General features: G+C 44.5%; 1 protein-coding gene across 6 annotated transcripts in view; it reads left to right on the top strand.

The window, feature by feature from the left end:
- Positions 1-20,432, top strand: part of ccar1 (cell division cycle and apoptosis regulator 1) — a 409,621-nt gene that overhangs the window by 273,328 nt on the left and 115,861 nt on the right. For all 6 annotated transcript variants that reach the window (XM_072478734.1, XM_072478736.1, XM_072478731.1 and 3 more), the window contains one exon: positions 7,881-8,019. In XM_072478734.1, the coding sequence (XP_072334835.1) occupies positions 7,881-8,019 (139 nt within the window). The remainder of the gene's footprint in view (positions 1-7,880; positions 8,020-20,432) is intronic.

Genomic DNA, 20,432 nt, shown 5'->3' with positions numbered 1-20,432 from the left:
AGCGCAGGAACAGGCCCTTCGGCCCTCCAAGCCTGTGTCAACCGTGCTGCCCGTCTAAACTAAAATCATTGACACTTCCGGGGTCCTTATCCCTCTATTCCCATCCTATTCATGTATTTGTCAAGATGACCCTTAAATGTCACTATCGTCCCTGCTTCCACCACCTCCTCCGGCAGTGATTTCCAGGCACCCACTACCCTCTGTGTAAAAAAAACTTACCTCGTACATCTCCTCTAAACCTTGCCCCTCGCACCTTAAACCTATGCCCCCTAATAATTGATCCCTCTACCCTGGGAAAAAGTCTCTGACTATCCACTCTGTCTATGCCCCTCATAATTTTGCAGACCTCTTATCAGGTCGCCCCTCAACCTCCTTCGTCTTGTTCCAGACTGCTACAACTTGATCTGCCCTTCCTGTTATGGGATGTTTTGCCAACAGTTCTTGATCTCTTCCTATGGGCATGTTCACTGCTCGACCTGCTGTCCGAACTGACACAATGTTTCTGTGGTCCCCAGTTTTGTCCTTCATGTTCTCAATCCGTGGGCCTAAGCTCCTTCCCTTTATCTTGTACATTCAGCCATTTTTTATATTTTCCAGTTCCCTGCTCTACCAACGATAGTTGCATCCTTCCACTTCTGGCAAATATGTCACATTACAAAAAGCAATACTGCACAGGAACAGGCCCTTCGACCCTCCAAGCCTGCGGAGACCATGGTACCTGCCTAAACTAAAGTCTGCACTTACGGAGTCCGTATCCTTCCATTCCCACCCTATTCATATATTTGTCTAGATGTGCCTTAAATGCCACTATTGTACCTGCTCCCACCACCTCCCCAGGCAGCGCGTTCCATATATTTACCACCCTCTGTGTATAAAAAAAAAAAAAAAAAAAAACTTGCCTCGCACATCTGTTATAAACGTTTCCCTACGCACTTTCAACCTATGTCTCCTAGTACTTGACAGTCCTACCCTCGGAAAGAGCATCTGACTATCCACTCGGTCCATGTCACTCATGATCTGTAGACCTCTATCAGGTCGCCTCTCAATCTCTGTCGTTCCAGTGAGAACAGACCGTGTTTAACCTTTCCTCATAGCTAATGCCCTCCATAACAGGAAACTCCCTTGTAAACCGCATCTGTACCCTTCCCAAAGCATCCACATCCTTCTGGTAGTGTGGCGACCAGAATTGTACACAATATTCCAAGTCTAACTAAAATCTTGTACAGCTGCAACATGACTTGCCAATTTTAATATTCAATGCCCCATCCGATGAAGGCCAGCATGCCGTTTACCTTCTTGACCATCTTATCCACATGCTTTGCCACTTACAGTGACCAGTGGATATGCACTATGCACGCCCAGATCTCTCTGCCTGTCAGTACTCGCAAGAGTTCTACCATTTACTGTGTAATTTAGTGCCAACCCAGCAGTTCTTTGGGACAAATAGTCTCATCTAGTTCATCAGTATTACTGTGATCCTCTTCAGATCCCCTGCCAATTTCCGTGATCTGGTCCTCACAATTCTGTAACATATGTGTATGAGAAGTAATGTGTTACGACACCCTGGGTGAGTGCACAGTCTATTCCAGCCCCACAGATGCCAGAGTCCCAACACAATATATAAAATTGCTTATTGTCACAAGTCGCCTTCAATGAAGCTTTTGGGCAGCACGGTAGCATTGTGGATAGCACAATTGCTTCACAGCTCCAGGGTCCCAGTTCGATTCCGGCTTGGGTCACTCTCTGTGCGGAGTCTGCACATCCTTCCCGTGTGTGCGTGGGTTTCCTCCGGGTGCTCCGGTTTCCCCTCACAGTCCACAAAATGTGCGGGTTAGGTGGATAGGCCATGATAAATTGCCCTTAAAGTCCAAAATTGGCCTTAGTGTTGGGTGGGGTTAATGGGTTATGGGGATAGGGTGGAGGTGTTAACCTTGGGTAGGGTGCTCTTTCCAAGAGCCAGTGCAGACTCGATGGGCCGAATGGCCTCCTTCTGCACTGTAAATTCTATGAAGCTACTGTGAAAAGCCCCTAGTCGCCACATTCCGGTGCCTGTTCAGGGAGGCCGGTACGGGAATTGAAACCGCGCTGCTGGCATTGTCCTGCATTACAAGCCTTGTTTAGCCCACTGTGCTAAGTGAATTAACCAATCATTTGTATATTTTCCTGAGACCTTTGATCCTTGACTGCTCCAAAGATTTACAGACATCGGATTAATAAGTTAAACATTAAAAAAACGCCATTTATGATGAGAAGAGATAAACATGTCAAGGTAATAATGGAACAACGGTATGCTAATCTAATTGTTCTCCTAACACTGTCCCACCTTTCACCCACACACACAAGGCAGACACAGTGGGGGCAGAGAAGGATCAAAATACTGGGATTAAACTGGAAAAGAGAAGTTTAAGTATATTCGCTGCTGAGTTTGAGGTCTTTGTAGCTGGCAATCTCTTCAGGACGTGAAGCATTGAAATTCACCGGTTGGATCGGACCCTCTAGTCTGTGCCTTCAGTTAAGACCCGCAGCTGTAGAATTTCCTCCAGGGAGTCACTTTCACTTGACTGACCTCAGTCTCACAGAGACTATCTTATAATTCTCTGCCTGAGAATGTAAAAGAGGGTTTTCAGTTCAATATACTTCTGAGATGCCCCTAGTCGCCACATTCCGGCGCCTGTTCGGGTAAACGGAGGGAGAATTCAGAATGTCTAAATTACCTAACAGCACATCTTTCGGGACTTGTGGGAGGAAACCGGAGCATCCAGAGGAAGCCCACACAGACACTGGGAGAATGCGCAGATTCCGCACAGACAGCGCTAACCACCGTGTTATCGTATTTGCCTTTTTGCAAATCAAGATTGACTGCAGCAAAGAAAGAGAAAAGGGGTCTTTATTCCAGATATCTCGAGATCTCAGGAGAGAAGCACTGTGCCTTCCTCAGTCTTCCAAACAGAGGTTAGGCTTTCACCGATCTGGTTTGCAGCCTTTTCATCAGAGGTTAAACTTTCACAGGCCTGGTTGGATAGAGAGTGTTTTAACTCCCCATCCTTAGTCGACGGTATGTTTTAAACCTGCATCTGGATGCTCTCGAGGTCTAAGCAGAACTGAGTTAAAATGGAGTCTGCGCTGTTTCTTCCCAGAAACCTCAACTGCTCTACCAGTCAAAATTGAGAACTGAATAAGTCCCGGAATTCCAGAAGAATTGATTGGCTGCTAGCCAAATCCATGAAAATTACATCATTGGACTATGCCAAATAATGGACTATGCCGAGGAAAGTGCTGGGGCCAGTTCAAATGGCTGGTTAGACCAAGGGGTGTTACAGTTTAAACCAAAGACTGTAGTTTCATAGCAGCCAGCGAGACAGAAATTAAAGAGAGAAACCAGGGTCAGACAAGGATTTAAAAGAGGTTCCTCCGTATGTTCAATAACCCCTTTTGAATCTGCAAACTTGTAATCTGTGCCCACTAATCTTGATGAGTGTACCCGATCAGTCTGGTTTCCATGCTGCAAAATGATTGTTTTACCAATCTACCTCTTTTACATTATTCCATGTCTCCCTGTTTGAAAATAGTTTCCGACGGCCATACATTGTGCCTCAACTCTCCAAATTCTTTGAGATTTCTGCTTTAACAAATGCTCTCCTGCCCCCGTGCAGTGCCTTCAAATGCTGAGAAATGGTAGAGCTAATCATAGTCTCCTCCCAAGCTGGAGGATGATCATTCATGACTGAAGGAATTTGGGGATTTCTCTCAAAAACCAACTGATATGGATTGTAGCCCTCTACCACCTGTACTGAATCCTTCACTTGGATAGCCCATGCTAAAGCTAAAGTTAATTTACAACATGGCCTATCTCCCAATATTTCAAGAAGCATTTCATCTATCGCAGCATGATTTCCCTCGCACACTCCATTGCTAAATGGGCTTTCTGCAGCTGTATTCTCACACACATCCCAAAATTCATCGTTAGCAAATTTCCCCTCATTATCAGTGAGGAATTGTGCCAAAGGCCCCAGTCCGATCCCTATCGGTTTTTCCATTGTCTGTTCCACAACTATTTCCTTTGCTATATATAATTGTCAACTGACTAAACCTAGTTACCTAGAAAATGGTCTCTTTATCCCACACCATAGCTGCAACCTCATTAAAATCCGTTGCTAAGGGCATTCTCACTATGGGTTGTGATGGTGTTCTTTTATATTTCTTACATGCATCACATCTATTATTTCTGTTCTGTAAGTTTGGTGAATTCTTCATCTCTTAAAGCCACTGAGCAAAAGTTTTAATCTTTGTGAAGATGGATGGGAAAATTGCTGATGCAACTTTAACACAATCAAACTTTCTAGGCTCTTATTCTCTGATGCTAACATTACTTCCTAAATTCTTTACAAGAAAAATTAGGATTCATTAACAGGACAGAATAGTATCCAGACTGTGGAAATTACAAGTCCACAATTTTTCTTAATATGCTAGCCTTATTGTTTTCCCTGTCCAGTTTCATATGTGCTTTCTTCCTTGATGGTTGGCTGAATGATAAAGGTGTTTCGCTGGATACGACATTCATGCTAAAATAATGATTCCTCCTAGGGATTTTACAAGGTATCACAACTCTTTTCAGCAATTTAAGGATATTATCATTCCCAAATCTGAAACTTATGGAACTAACTAATTCCTCAACCTTGTTCGAATGTTTGTTACTTGCAGAGCCAGATTTATTTTAGAGCCTCTGACATTTGTACTAGCAGGGTGTGTCTTTCTGCAAATTTAACTCCCGTCCAAACTAGAAGCCGATCCATATTTGTAACTTTTCCACCGTCCTGTAACTTGAACGTCAACACTGATTGAGGAATTTCTAGACACAATGTTTGCAGCCATGTTAACAATCTGTTAAATTCCATTATGCACTCTTCTATGGAGGTATACTCCGACTTTCTTAATGTCAAAATCTGATCAAGCCTCATAAATATTTAATAAATCATCCTTTTGGTAAATCTTATCCATCAAAGTTAATAATGCAATAAAACTTTCATCAAAATCCAATTTCTCCGGCTTCAATTCCAAAAATACCTTGCACCTTAATTTGCTTTCATACGGGAATGAAACTGCCACGGCCAATATTTGTTTTTTCCTGGGCAAGAATGTGTCCATATGGTTACTTAATTCTTTCATTGGTCATTGAGTTGATGCTCAGAAAACAATGATGGGTTGTCCCAGAGTTGAGGGGGTTGGATTACGAGGAGAGGTTGATTAGACTGGGACTGTACTCGTTGGAATTTAGAGGGATGCAGGGGGATCTCCTAGAAACATATAAAATTATGAAGGGAATAGATAGGATAGATGCGGGCAGGTGGTTTCCACTGGTGGGAAAAAACAGAACTAGGGGGCATAGCCTCAAAATAAGGGGAAGTAGATTTAAGACTGAGCTTAGGAGGAACGTCTTCACCCAAAGGGTTGTTAATCTATGGAATTCCCTGCCCAGGTGAAGTAGTTGAGTCTCCTTCATATAAATTTTTTCAAGATAAAGATAGTTTTTTTAAAGAATAAAGGAATAAAGGGTTATGGTGTTCGGGCGGGAAAGTGGAGCTGAGTCCACAAAAGATCAGCCATGATCTCATTGAATGGCAGAGCAGGCTTGAAGGGCCAGGTGGCCAACTCTTCCTAGTTCTTATATTCTACCCTGACAGTCTATGCTTGGATTCAGCCATTTATTTTCCAAGTTACTCTAAATGACTCTTCAAGGCTAGAATTCAGAATACAGCATTTTGTTTTACTCACAAGCGCTAACCATCCTCTGCTGTTGTTAAGCTCCGATGGTAACTCTATAGTAAGAACTGGAAAAAGGTCTTGCTGACTTAAACTCAAATTTATTGTGTTCAACAATCATTTCTCCAACAACACCACCAGATGCCACTTGTATCCCCTTTTTATTCTCTGCAATCTGTTACGAGCAAAGAACAAGACAGCACAGGAACAGGCCTTTTGGACCTCCAAGCCTGTATCGGTCATGATGCCAACCTTTGCCAAAACATCAGCACTTCCTCATGCCGTTTCCCTCTATATCCATCCTATCCATTTGTTTGTCAAGATGCTGTTAATGTATTCTTCCACAACCTCCCCTGGCAACGCATTCCAGGCACTCCTCACCCTCTGCGTAAAAAAACAGCCTCGCACATCTCCCCTGAACGTTGCCCTGTGGACTTTAAACCAATGTCCCCTGGTGACTGACCCCTCCACTCTGTGAAAGAGTGACTGCCCATCCACTCTATCCATGCCCCTCATAATCTTGTAGACCTCTATCAGGCCACCCCTCAACCTCCGTCTCTCTAATGAAAACAGTCCGAGATTATTCAGCCTCTCCTTATAGCTAACACCCTCTAGAGTGGGCAGCATCCTGGTAAATCTCCTCTGCATCCTCTCCAAAGCCTCCACATTGTCAGGTACCTTTAAGAAATGGGTGTTTATCAAATAGTTGCAGTGATGTCAGTGTGTGGGTGGAGCTGGGCTGTCTGTCTTTTTACCTTTGTTTTGAGCTGAAAAGCTGCTTTGTGGCTCTGTTTTTCATTTCGCTTTCAGTTGTAGAGCTGCACTCAAACAAGAAGCTTTATATCTCTCTCTAAAGAATGTTTCCAGATCACTTGATGATTTCAAAGTAATACCTGTTTCTGTAGAGAATTTCAACCTGCTGTCTTTGTAAAAAGTGTTTAACTTATGGATGTTGCTGGGAAAAGTATTAAGGGTTACCTATAAAGTATTGTATCTGTGGGGTTACGCGTGTTGGTAGTTAAGATGTTAACTGGGTTCATAGAATAAACATTGTTTTGTTTTAAAAATACTTAAGGTCTCTGTTGCATAACACCTGGAGAGTGGACCCTTGTGCTCCCCATAACAAAAGTTTATTAAAGGTCGTGGGTCAGGTGAACTCCATGATATACTTTGGAGTTTTCTAAACCCTGGCCCATAACAACATCCTTCTGGTAGTGTGGCGACCAGAATTGTGCACAATATTCCAAGTGCGGCCTTACCTAGGTTCTATACAACTGTAGAATGATTTGCCAGTTTGTATACTCGATGCCCCGTCCAATGAAGGCAAGCATTCCATATGCCTTCTTGACTACATTGTCCACTTGTGTTGCCACCTTCAAATATCTATGGACCTGCACGCCCAGATCTCTCTGACTATCTATATTCCTAAGAGTTTTAGCATTTACGGTATATTTCCTCGCTGTTCGACACACCAAAATGCATTACCTCACATTTGTCCGGATTAAACTCCATTTGCCATTTTTCTGCCCATGCCTCCAACCTATCTCTGTTCTGCTGTATCTTCTGACAATCCTCAACACTATCTGCCACTCCATCAACCTTGGTGTCATCCGCAAACTTACGAATCAAACCGGCTACATTTTCCTCCAAATTGTTTATGTACACTACAAACAACAGAGGCCCAAGCACAGATCCCTGTGGAACATCGCTAGTCACAACCTTCCATTCAGAAAAATACCCTTCTACTTTTACCCCTTTGCCTTCTGTGACCGAGATAGTTCTGTATCCATCATACCACCTCACCTCTGATCCCGTGTGACTTCACCTTTTGTACCAGTTTAAGCAATAAGTGCAATCTATTTAAATATGTAAAACCTCAATTCCAAATTAAATGCTAGGGAACATGAACCCTTTCCTAACAGTTCTCATTTGTAGATTTAGTTAGTGTTCACCCTGGCAGTTTCTTTTATCATGTTCCTTTTAACCCGAGTTCTTTGATAGCTAATACATACAAAATACATCTATATACATGTGATTCGTATTAGATATAGTTAAGTTCAAAAACTGGGAAAGTAAGGCCCTCGATGGTTTAAACAAAACATTTTAATGAAACCTTGCAGAAAGAAGAAAAAGACAAGGATGATAAAAATTTACGAAAAAGGGATGACTCCAAGGAGGATGAAGAAATGGAAGATGGTGGAAACCAGGATGATTACGATCCTTTAGATGCAGATGGTGCTGAGGATGAAGATGATGAAGGTAAAACTAGTAGAAATGTTGATGGATCTGTTGCTCTTGCGTGTAGCTTTGGAAGCTTGAGGATGGGGAAAGGGGAGAATCAGATGGGGATCCTGTTCTTGATAACTACTCCATTACCTCTGCTGGAAAGTGGGAGGATAGGTTTGGGCTCAGCTGGGATGTTTCCGACAGCTGATCAACTCTGAGCTCTCACATGCGGACTTCAAGTGAGTGTTATGAGGACTGTCAATACTATTAACAGTATAAACCACTAAGGATCCCAATTTTGTGCTTGATGGCTTAGCAAGTACAACATGCAAAATGCTTAAATGGTGAACATTGGAATGATTTATGAGGTAAATTTTGTTTATGGAAGTTTGTATTTGATTCTAGAATGTTAGTAAATACAGTTGTGGTGCACATCATGATGTGATTTACCCATCACTGTTTTTTCAGTCAGAAATCCACATCTCACCGACCCCCAAAAACCCATCACCCCCTTGCTTACCAAGAATCTATTCACCTCTGCCTTAATAATATTCAAAGACTCTGCTTCTACCACCTTTTCAAGTGTTTCAAGGCTCACAACTTCCATTGTACAGCCTGCTCTCTCTCGGTTGACTTCAGAACATGCTGTTCCAAGAAACTACCCTAAAAACATTCAATGAACTCCTCATCGACGGTACCTTTTCCAGTGCATATGTAAATTGAAATCTGCTGTGATTATTGCCGTGTCTTGTGCACTCTCAGTTCATCTGTTTTATTTTGAATGCTTTGTGTGTTCAGATATAGAGCTTTTAGTTTTTTTTAAATTATTTTTATAACCTCTAGTCTCATCTGTTGATTTACTGTTAGATTTGCACACTCTATCCCTTCCTGTCATGGTCTGTTTTTATTTTCTTGTAATAATAGCTTTCTCTGTAGTCTTGTTTCTGCGCTCCAATTTATCACATCTTCCCAAATTTCCCCTATTCAGTTTAAAATTCTCTACTTCTCTAGTTATACAGCTTGCAAAAACACCGGTCCCAACACAGTTCGATTAGACACTATTTCAACATTCTAGATCCCACTTTTCCCTGTATTGGTGCCAATGCCCCACGAACTGGAATCCACTTCTCCCACACCAGTCATTGAGCCACGCGTTCTTCTCCCTAATCTGATTCTATGAAAATGTTCATGTTACTCAGATAATAATAGACATTATTAACTTTGAGATTCTGCTTCTTAATTTGGTTCCTAGGTCCTCATACTAACTATGCAGAGCCTGCTTTATCTTATCTATGTCACTGATATCTGCATCAATCACGATGACTGGATCCCCCTTCTCCCACTGCATGTTCCTCTCTAGCCTCAAGGAAATGTCCCGAATCCTGGTACCAGGCAGGTAACACGGTGCCTGGACTCCACATTGCTATAGAGAACAGCATCAGTATACTGTCCCCTACTACCACTGCATTCCTTCTTGATCCCCCACACTTGAACGGCTTCCTGCACCATGGTGCCATGGTCACTCAGGTTAGCAACCCTGCAGCCCATTCTCCTCCAAACAAGCTAAGAAAACCTCAAACCTGTTGGACAATTGAGTACAATTGTTGTACTCTTTGCCCCTTATCTGCCTCCTTTTCAGGCCTCCTATCCCTGAACACTGACCAAATCAGAAGACCCTGTCCAAAGAGGTGTGGCACATTAATGTTTTTTCTCTTTTGCCTTATCTGTACTTTTTGATTTGACACATCTTCCCAAATTTGATCCAGGTAACTTCCCCTACCTGATGCGTTGCAATGTTTGTAGTTCAGCCTCCAACTCAAATTCTGAGCCAGGGCTGCTCAAACTTCAAACACTGACTGTAGGATTGCTTGCCCTGTATCAAACTGGTATCCTGAAGCTTCCATATACTGCAGCTGTGATACATCACCTGTCCTCGCATCCTGAATGTGTTCTAATTAACTGGTGTGATAAAGGAACATCTGAGATTATGGGTGACTTTAATCTGCATATAGATTAGGTGAGTCAATTTAGTCACAATGCAATAAAGGAGGAATTTGAGTATAGGAATAGGGATGCTTTACTGCAATTGAGAAGGGTATTGGTGAGGCCACACCTGGAGTATTGTGTGCAGGTTTTTGGTGTCCTTATCTGAGGGATGTTCTAGCTCTGGAGAGAGTGCAGCAAAGGTTTACCAGGCTGACCCCCATATGAGGAGAGATTAGTTAGGATTATATTCATTGGAGTTTAGAAGAGTGAGAGGGAATCTCACAGAAACTCAAAATTCTAACAGGATCAGACAGGGTAGATTCAGAAAGAATGTTCCAATGGTGGGAGTCCAGAACGTAGGCATGGTAGTTTGATAATGGATAAACTTTTGGGACTGAGGTGATTCATCCAGAAAGTGGTGAATCTGTGGAATTCACTGTCACAGAAAGTAGTTGAGGCCAAAACGTTGTGTAATTTCAAGAATATGAATATTTTGCATCGGTATTCGCAAAGGAGAAGGACATGTTGATTGGTGGTATCTCAGAACACTTTGGAACAGGTTGTTATTATGAGGGAGCAAGTGTTAGGTGTGTTAAAAAGCATTCAGGGCCAGGTGGCATCCAGCCTAGATTACTGAGTGAGACGAGATGAAATCGCTGGACCTCTAACAGAAATCTTTGTGTCATCGTTGGCCACAGGTGAGATCCCAGAGGATAGGATGATAGCCAATGTTGTACAGTTATTTAAGAAGGCTTGCAAAGATAAGCCAGGTAATTATAGGCCATTGGGCTTGATGTCAGTAATAGTGAAATTATTGGAAAAGAATTTCAGATATAGGATCTATGCACATTTGAACATTTGTACAGCACAGTGTTGCTAACTTTTGGTTGGCTCTTAATTCATAATTTGCTCTGTTTGTTTAACCTTTGCTCGAGAGTCGCCAGGTATTTTTATGATACCGCCACGAGGTTAAAGTTCAAGTACTGATCAATAACTCAACACACCAATTAGTAAGATTCAAATCAAAACACATTTATTATATACAGTAAGTCACTACTTTCTAGACTATTGACTAAAAGGCCTATACTTGGCTTTGGAATTGGCCCAACAGGTCAGGGGAACAAATGGCCTTTTGTTCAGGTCCTGAGTGCAGGATTCAAAAGCTGGTATGGACTTGTAGCTCGGAGCGCCTATCTCGTAGCGAGCGTTGACTGGAGACTTGCTTGGTGCGGCAGCTGGGCAGTTCACTCTCGGGTTGATTCGCGTTGTTGAGTGACCCTGCCAAGAAGTACAATTTGAACTTGGGGGCTTTGCTTTATAGTCCCCAGGGGCTTCCCGCTCTTCGGGGCGGACCCCGTACCTGGTTCCAAATGAGTGGACTGCGTTCCGATCACTTGGATCGAATTCTCCAATACTGGAGTTGGTCCCTGATCGCTGGGCGGTCCCTAAATGTCCGTTGGCTAAAGTTCTTTGTCTTGGCTCCTGCTGGCGCCGAGGAGTCTGGCTTGGTCTTATTCACCTGAAGTGTATCAATTGTGCCTGGGAATCGCTCATTACTATGCAGATGACTGCTGGTTTCAGTGCTGTCTGCTTTTTGCAAGTTCCAAACACAGGATTTCTGCACTTGCTCGTTTTTGCCTGTGTTGGCTGAATTTCCCTTTAGTCTTTGCGGTTCTCCATTTTAAGTCGGGAAGTGGCCAACCCAGGTGGCTACAACAGTACAGGCCCTTCAGCCCACAATGTTGTGCCGACCATTTATCCTAATCTAAGATCAACCTAACCAACACCCTTTCAATTTACTGCTGTCCATGTGCCTGCCTAAGAGTCGCTTAAATGTCCCTAATGACTCTGACTCCACCACCTCTGCTGGCAGTGTATTCCACACACCCACCACTCTCTGTGTAAAGAACCTACCTCTGACATTTCCCCTATACCTTCCTCCAATCACCTTAAAATTATGTTCCCCCGTGCCATTTCCACCCTGGGGAAAAGTCTCTGGCTATCCACTCTATCCATGCCTCTCATCACCTTGTACACCTCTATCAAGTCACCTCTCTGCCGCCTTCAGTCCAGTGAGAAAAGCCCTAGCTCCCTCAACCTTTCTTCATAAGACATGCCCTCCAGTCCAGACAGCATCCTGGTAAATCTCTTCTGTACCCTCTCCAAAGCATCCACATCCTTCCGATAATGAGGCGACCAGAATTGGACACAATATTCCAAGTGTGGTCTAAACAGGGTTTTATAAAGCGGCAGCAAAACCTCGCGACCCTTAAACTCAATCCCCCTGTTAATTAAAGCCAACACACCATACGCCTTCTTAACAACCCTATCAACCTGGGTGGCAACTTTGAGGGATCTATGTACGTGGACCCCAAGATCCCTCTGTTCCTCCACACTTCCAAGAATCCTGCCTTTAACATAGAACAGTACAGCACAGAACAGGCCCTTCGGCCCTCGATGTTGTGCCGAGCATCGTCCAAAACCCTGTATTCAGCATTCAAATTCGACTTTCCAAAATGAATCACTTCACTTTTATCAAGGTTGAACTCCATCTGCCATTTCTCAGCCCAGCTCTGTATCCTGCCAATGTCCTGTTGTTAACTGAAACAACCCTCAACACCATCTACAACTCAACCAACCTTTGTGTCATCGGCAAAGTTACTAACCCACCCTTCCACTTCCTCATCAAAGTCATTTATAAAAACCACAAAGAGCAGAGGTCCCAGAAAGATCCTTGCGGGACACCACAGGTCACCGACCTCCAGGCGGAATACTTTCCATCCACTACCACTCGCTGTCTTCTTTCGGCCAGCCAATTCTGTATCCAGACAGCCAAATTTCCCTGTATCCCATGCCCCCTAACTTTCTGAATGAGCCTACCATGGGGAACGTTATCAAATGCCTTACTGAAATCCATATACAGCACATCCACTGCCCGATCTTCATCAATTTGTCTCGTCACATCCTCAAAAAATTCAATGAGGCTTGTGAGGCATGACCTCTGCCTCTCACAAAGCCATGCTGACTATCTTTAATCAAACTATGTTTTCCTAAATACTCATAAATCCTATCTCTCAGAATCCTTTCCAATATTTTGCTCACCACTGACGTAAGATTGATGGGTCTGTAATTCCCAGGGATTTCCCTATTCCCTTTCTTGAATAGGGGAACAACATTCGCCTCCCTCCAATCATCCGGTACTGCTCCAGTGGAGAGTGAGGACGCAAAGTTCATTGCCAACAGCGCAGAAATCTCCTCCCTTGCTTCCCGTAGTAACCTTGGGTATATCCCGCCAGGCCCAGGGGACTTATCTATCCTGATGCATTTCAAAATTTCCAGCACATCCTCCTCCTTAATCTCAACCTGTTCGAGTCTATTAACCTGGTTCACACTGTTCTTATGGGCAACAAGGTCCCTCTCTCTAGTGAATACTGAAGCAAAGTATTCATTAGTGCCTCCCCCATCTCTTCAGACTCTAGGCACAAGTTCCCTCCACTATCCCAGATCGGCCCTACTCTCACTCTAATCGTCCTCTTATTTCTCACATAAGTGTAGAACGCCTTGGAGCTTTCCCTAATCCTTTCCGCCAGGGCTTTCTCATGCCCCCTTCTTGCTCTCCTCAGTCCATTTTTGAGTTCCTTCCTGGACACCTTGTAACCCTCTAGAGCCGAGTCAGATCCTTGCTTCCTCAACCTTACGTAAGCTTCCTTCTTCTTCTTGACTAGAAGCTCCACTTCTCTTGTCATCCAAGGCTCCTTCACCTTACCATTCCTTTGTCTCAGTGGGACATAACTATTCGGCACTCGCAGCAAGTGCTCCTTAAACAATCCCCACATTACTGTTGTGCATTTCTCCAAGAACAATTGTTCCCACTTTATGCTCCTTAGCTCCTGTCTACTAGCAGTATAATTTCCCCTCCCCCAATTAAATACTTTCCCATACTGTGTGTTCCTATCCCTCTCCATGACTATCATAAAGGTCAAGGAGTTGTGGTCATTGTCACCGAAATCTGACACCTGGCCTGGTTTGTTGCCGAGCACCAAGTCCAATATGGCCTCCCCCCTAGTCTGCCTATCTACATATTGAGTCAGGAATCCTTCCTGTACACACCTGACAAAATCTACTCCATCCAAACCATTTGCACGAAGGAGGTTCCAGTCAATATTAGGGAAGTTGAAGTCACCCAAGACAACAACTCTGTTACTTCTGCACTTTTCCAAGATCTGCCGCCCAATCTGTTCCTCTATCCCTCTGCTGCTATTGGGGGGTCTATAGAAAACTCCCAATAAAGTGACTGCTCCTTTCTTGTTTCTGACTTCCACCCATACTGACTCAGTAGACAAACCCTCCTCAACTGCCTCCTTTTCTGCAGCTCTGGTGCACTCCCTAATTAACAGTGCCACTCCCCCTCCTCTTTTACCTTCCTCACTATTCTTCTTGAAACATCTAAACCTCGGAACATCTGACAACCATTCCTGCCCCTCTGAAATCCATGTCCCCGTAATGGCCACAACATCGTAGTTCCAAGTATTGATCTATGCTCTAAGTTCATCTCCCTTATTCCTGACACACCTTGCATTGAAACAGACACACTTTAACCCATTCAACTGAGTGCAACGTTGCCCTATCAACTGTCTATCCTTCCTCACAGACTTGCTGCATACTATTTCTGCCTGTTCAGCAGCCACCCTATCCTCTGATCCATAGCTCTGGTTCCCATCCACCTGCCAAACTAGTTTAAACCCTCCCGAAGAGCTCCAGCAAACCTCCAACCCAGGATATTGGTGCCCCTCCAGTTTAGGTGCAATTCTTCATGTACAGGTCCCACCTTCCCCAGAAGATATCGCAATGATTCACATACCTGAAGCCTTCCCTCCTGCACCAGCCCTGTAGCCATGTGTTCAGCTGCACTCGCTCTCTGTTCCTTGCCTCACTTGCACGTGGCTCCGGTAGCAATCCTGAGATCACTACTCTGCTTGTCCTGCTCTTTAGCTTCCAACCTAACTGCCTAAAATCACTTTTTAGATCCTCATCCCGTTTCTTAGCTATGTCGTTGGTGCCTATGTGCACCACGACTTCTGGTTGCTCCCCCTCCCCCTTAAGAATCCTGTAGACTCCGTCCGAGACATCCCTGGCACCCGGGAGGCAACATACCTTCTGGGAGTCTCGCTCGCGACCACAGAATCTCCTATCCCCATAACCATTGAGTCTCCTATCACTAATGCTTTTCTATTCTCCCCTCTTCCCTTCTGAGCCACAGAACCAGACTCAGTGCCAGAGACCTGGCCGCTAGGACCTTCCCCCAGTAGGTAATCCCCCCCGCCCCCAACAGCATCCAAAACGGTATACTTGTTTTGAAGGGGAACGGCCACGAGGGATCCCTGTACTGTCTGCCCGTTCGTTTTCCTTCCCCTGACTGTAACCCAGCTACTCTTGTCCTGTACCTTTGGTGTGGCTATCTCCCTGTAACTCTTCTCTATTACCCCCTCTGCCTCCCGGATGATCCAAAGTTCATCCAGCTCCAGTTCCCTCACACGGTCTCGGAAGAGCTGGAGTTGGGTGCACTTCCCGCAGGTATAGGATACCAGTGGTATCCCTCACCACCCACATCCTACAGGAGGAGCATGCATCTGCCCTAGCCTCCATCCCCTCTTACCTTACAGAATATAGCTGCCCTGTGGACCAACTGGAACTCCGCCCTCCGCCTCTGCTCCCAGTCAGCTGCATTCTCTGTAAACTCCCGGCTCCTTTCACGCTCTTTAAGGAAATGTAGGAAATGAAAGGAGCAACTTCCTCCCTCCTCACCGAACTCCCTCAGTCACCAAACTCTCACTACAGCACTCAAATGCACCCAAATTCAGCACTCCGTGCAAACCAAAATTTGGAAGTGAATGATCTTATTAGCAACAGACTGTGTGGTTTTATATAAGGGAGGTCATGTCTCACTAATTTAATTTCGTTTTTGAGGAGGTGACAAACATGATTGACGAGGGAAGGGCTGTGGATGTTGTCTGCATGGACTTTAGTAAAGCATTCGTTAAGGTCCCTCATGGCAGGTTGGGGCAAAAGATTGAATCACATGGGTTCAGGGGTGAACTAGCTGGATGGATTCGGAACTGGCTTGGCCATAGAAGACAGAGGGTAGCAATGGAAGGGTGTTGTTCTGAAGGGAGGTCTATAACTAGTGGTGTTCTGCAGGTCTCAGTACTGGGACCTCTGCTCTTTGTAATATAGATAAATGACTTGGAAGCAAACGTAGTGGGTCTGATTTGCAAGTTTGCAGATGATACTAAGATTGCAGGAGTTGTGGATAGTGTTGAAGATTGTCAGAAAATACAACAGGATATAGATAGGCTGCAAAATTGGCAGAGAAATGGCAGATGGAATTTATCCCAGACAAATGCAAGATGATGCACTTTGATAGATCCAATTCAGCAAAAGCTATAAAATAAATGGCAGAACCATCCGGAGCATAGAGACACAGAGATCTGGGCGTGCAGATCCACAGATCCTTAAAAAGTGGCAGCACAGGTGGAAATGGTGGTAAAGAAACCATATGGCATGCTTACTTTCATAGGACGAGGTATCGAGTATAAAACCTGGAAAATTATGTTACAATTATATAGAACGTTGGTTGGGCCACATTTAGAATACCGTGTCCAATTCTGGTCACCGCACTACCAGAAGGATGTGGAGGCTTTGGAGAGAGTACAGAAAAGATTTACCAGGATGTTGCCAGGTATGGAGGGTATTAGCTCTGAGGAGAGATTGAAGAAACTGGGATTGTTCTCCCTAGAGAGACGGAGGCTGAGGGGTGACCTGATAGAAGTTTATAAGATTATGAGGGGTATAGATAGGGTGAACAGTTGTAGGCTTTTTCCCAGGGCAAAAATGATAATTACAATGGGCACAAGTTCAAGGTGAAGGGGAATAGGTTCAGTATCGATGTGCGGGGGACGTTTTTACACAGAAGGTGGTGATGGCCTGGAACGCACTGCCAAGTGAGGTGGTTGAGGCAGATATGGTAGCGACATTTAAGATTTATCTGGATAGACACATGAACAGACGGGGTAGGAAAGATATAGGCATTTGGTCTGGATAGGACACGTGATCGGCGCAGGCTTGGAGGGCCGAAGGGCCTGTTCCTGTGCTGCACTGTTCTTTGTTCGCCCCAATTTGACTTTCCCTTCTCCCCAGTTTCTTTCTCCCCTTTTCCCCAGTTTCTTTCTCCCCTTTTCCCCAGTTTCTTTCTCCCCTTTTCCCCAGTTTCTTTCTCCCCTTTTCCCCAGTTTCTCTCTCTCTCTCTCCTTCTCTCCAGTTTCTCTATCTCCTTCTCCCCAGTTTCTCTCTCGCCTTCTCCCCAGCTTCTCTCTCTCTCCCTCTAGTTCTTGTTTGCAAGTCGCATCCAGAAATGGCTTCAGTCATTTTCAGGTTTGCCCAGTTTGTTTCTTGAATATTAGTTGTTAGCCATTAGGTATCAATGTATTTTTTAAATATCGGACTTGAGGTCTTAACCCAGTTCCATATCTAACTCAGCTTTGAATACATTTCAATGTCCCGAAGTCACCATTGAGACGTGAGTGGACCTTCGTCAGCTGGACTCATTCATGAAGTCATTTTTTAATGCTTTTTAAAATGGACAATTACTGAGCTGATAAGATGGCTCCATTTCTTTGGTCACATGCTGGCTTCTCTAAGTTTCTGAGCAATTTCAAATGTCTGGAATGTAAAGGTAAGGTAAAGTTGCCATAGTCCCAGCTGACCATAGGCAACTTTCCCCTTTGAGGGTCTGACTGGTGGTGGTTTAACCTGAGGATCAGAACACCTCAGGCGAGGGGCAAGGCTAAGAAGGTGGGCATAATGAATAAACTCAGCCGGTCCAGGAATTAAACCCACATTGCTGGCCTTGTTCTACATCACAAACCAGCTATCTAGCGCATTGAGTAAACCAGCCCCAATGTCGGAAATGTAACATTCCTTGCATAGCATAAACAGTCCAGCCAAACAAGCACAATGGCTGAGAAGATTAGCAGTCTGCCCCAGCCAGTTACGAACAAAGACAAGTCCTAATCTTCCAATAACGATGCTGATGGCTTAAGCATTAACTGTTAGAACATAGAACATTACAGCGCAGTACAGGCCCTTCGGCCCTCGATGTTGCACCGACCTGTGAAACCACTCCAAAGCCCATCTACAGTATTCCCTTATCGTCCATATGTCTATCCAATGACCATTTGAATGCCCTTAGTGTTGGCGAGTCCACTACTGTTGCAGGCAGGGCATTCCACGCCCTTACTACTCTCGGAGTAAAGAATCTACCTCTGACATCTGCCTTATATCTATCTCCCCTCAATTTAAAGCTATGTCCCCTCGTGCTAGACATCACCATCCGAGGAAAAAGGCTCTCACTGTCCACCCTATCCAATCCTCTGATCATCTTGTATGCCTCAATTAAGTCACCTCTTAACCTTCTTCTTTCTAAGGAAAACAGCCTCAAGTCCCTCGGCCTTCCCTCATAAGATCTTCCCTCCATACCAGGCAACTTTCTGGTAAATCTCCTCAGCACCCATTTCTAATGCTTCCACATCCTTATAATGCGGCGACCAGAATTGCACGCAATACTCCAAATGCGGCCGCACCAGAGTTTTGTACAGTTGCAACATGACCTCATGGCTCCGAGACTCAATCCCTCTACCAATAAAAGCTAACACACCGTGCGCCTTCTTAACGACCTTCTCAATCTGGGTGGCAACTTTCAGGGATCTATGTACATGAACACCGAGATCTCTCTGCTCATCCACACTGCCAAGAATCTTACCATTAGCACAGTACTCTGTCTCCCTGTTATTCCTTCCAAAATGAATCACCTCACACTTTTCTGCATTAAACTCCATTTACCACCTCTCAGTCCAGCGCTGCAGCTTATCTATGTCCCTCTGTAACTTGTAACATCCTTCCGCACTGTCCACAACTCCACCGACTTTTGTGTCATCTGCAAATTTACTCACCCATCCTTCTACGCCCTCCTCCAGGTCATTTATAAAAATGACAGACAGCAGTGGCCTCAAAACAGATCCTTGTGGTACACCACTAGTAACTGGACTCCAGGCTGAACATTTCCCATCAACCACCACCCTTTGTCTTCTTCCAACTAGCCAATTTCTGATCCAAACTGCTAAATCACCCTGAATCCCATGCCTCTATTTTCTGCAGTAGCCTACCGTGGGGAACCTTATCAAACGCTTGACTGAAATCCATATACACCACAGCAACTGCTTTACCTTCATCTACCTGTTTGGTCACCTTCTCAAAGAACTCAATAAGGTTTGTGAGGCACGACCTACCCTTCACAATACCGTGTTGACTATCTCTAATCAAATTATTTGTTTCCAGATGATTATACACCCTATCTCTTATAAACCTTTCCAAGATTTTGCCCACAACAGAAGTAAGGCTCACTGGTCTATAGTTATCGGGGTTGTCTCTACTCCCCTTCTTGAACAAGGGGACAACATTTGCTATCCTCCAGTCTTCTGGCACTATTCCTGTAGACAAAGATGACTTAAAGATCAAAGCCAAAGGCTCAGCAATCTCCTCCCGAGCTTCCCAGAGAATCCTAGGATAAATCCCAACCGGCCCAGGGAACTTATCTATTTTCACACTTTCCAGAATTGCTAACTCCTCCTTATGAACCTGAAGCCCTTCTAGTCTAGTAGCCTGAATCTCAGTATTCTCCTCGACAACATAGTCTTTTTCCTGTGTGAATACTGACGAAAAATATTCATTTAACACCTTGCCTATCTCCTCGGACTCCAAGCACAACTTCCCACTACTGTCCTTGACTGGCCCTACTCCTACCCTAGTCATTCTTTTATTCCTGACATATCTATAGAATGTTTTAGGGTTATCCTTGATCCTACCTGCCAAAGACTTCTCATGTCCCCTCCTGGCTCTTCTTAGTTCTCTCTTTAGGTCCTTCTTGTAACTCTCGAGCGCCCTAACTGAAACTACATGTTTCATCTTTGCATAAGCCTCCTCTTTCCTCTTGACAAGTGTTTTGACTGCTTTAGTAAATCACGGTTCCCTTGCTCGACCACTTCCTCCCTGCCTGACAGGTACATACTTATCAAGGACACGCAGTAGCTGTTCTTTGAACAAGCTCCACATTTCCATTGTGCCCATCCCCTGCAGTTTTCCTCTCCACCCGATGCATCCAAAGTCTTGCCTCATCGCATCATAATTGCCTTTCCCCCAGATATAACTCTTGCCCTGCGGTATATACCTATCCCTTTCCATCACTAAAGTAAACATAATCGAATTGTGGTCACTATCACCAAAGTGCTCACCTACCTCCAAATCTAACACCTGTCCTGGTTCATTACCCAGAACCAAATCCAATATGGCCTCGCCTCTTGTTGGCCTATCTACATACTGTGTCAGGAAACCCTCCTGCACACATT

Source organism: Scyliorhinus torazame, chromosome 16 (assembly GCF_047496885.1).
Source record: "Scyliorhinus torazame isolate Kashiwa2021f chromosome 16, sScyTor2.1, whole genome shotgun sequence".
Lineage (NCBI taxonomy): Eukaryota > Metazoa > Chordata > Chondrichthyes > Carcharhiniformes > Scyliorhinidae > Scyliorhinus > Scyliorhinus torazame.
Note: the sequence above shows the minus strand (reverse complement) of the source record. Positions and strands in the feature narration are given on the sequence as shown.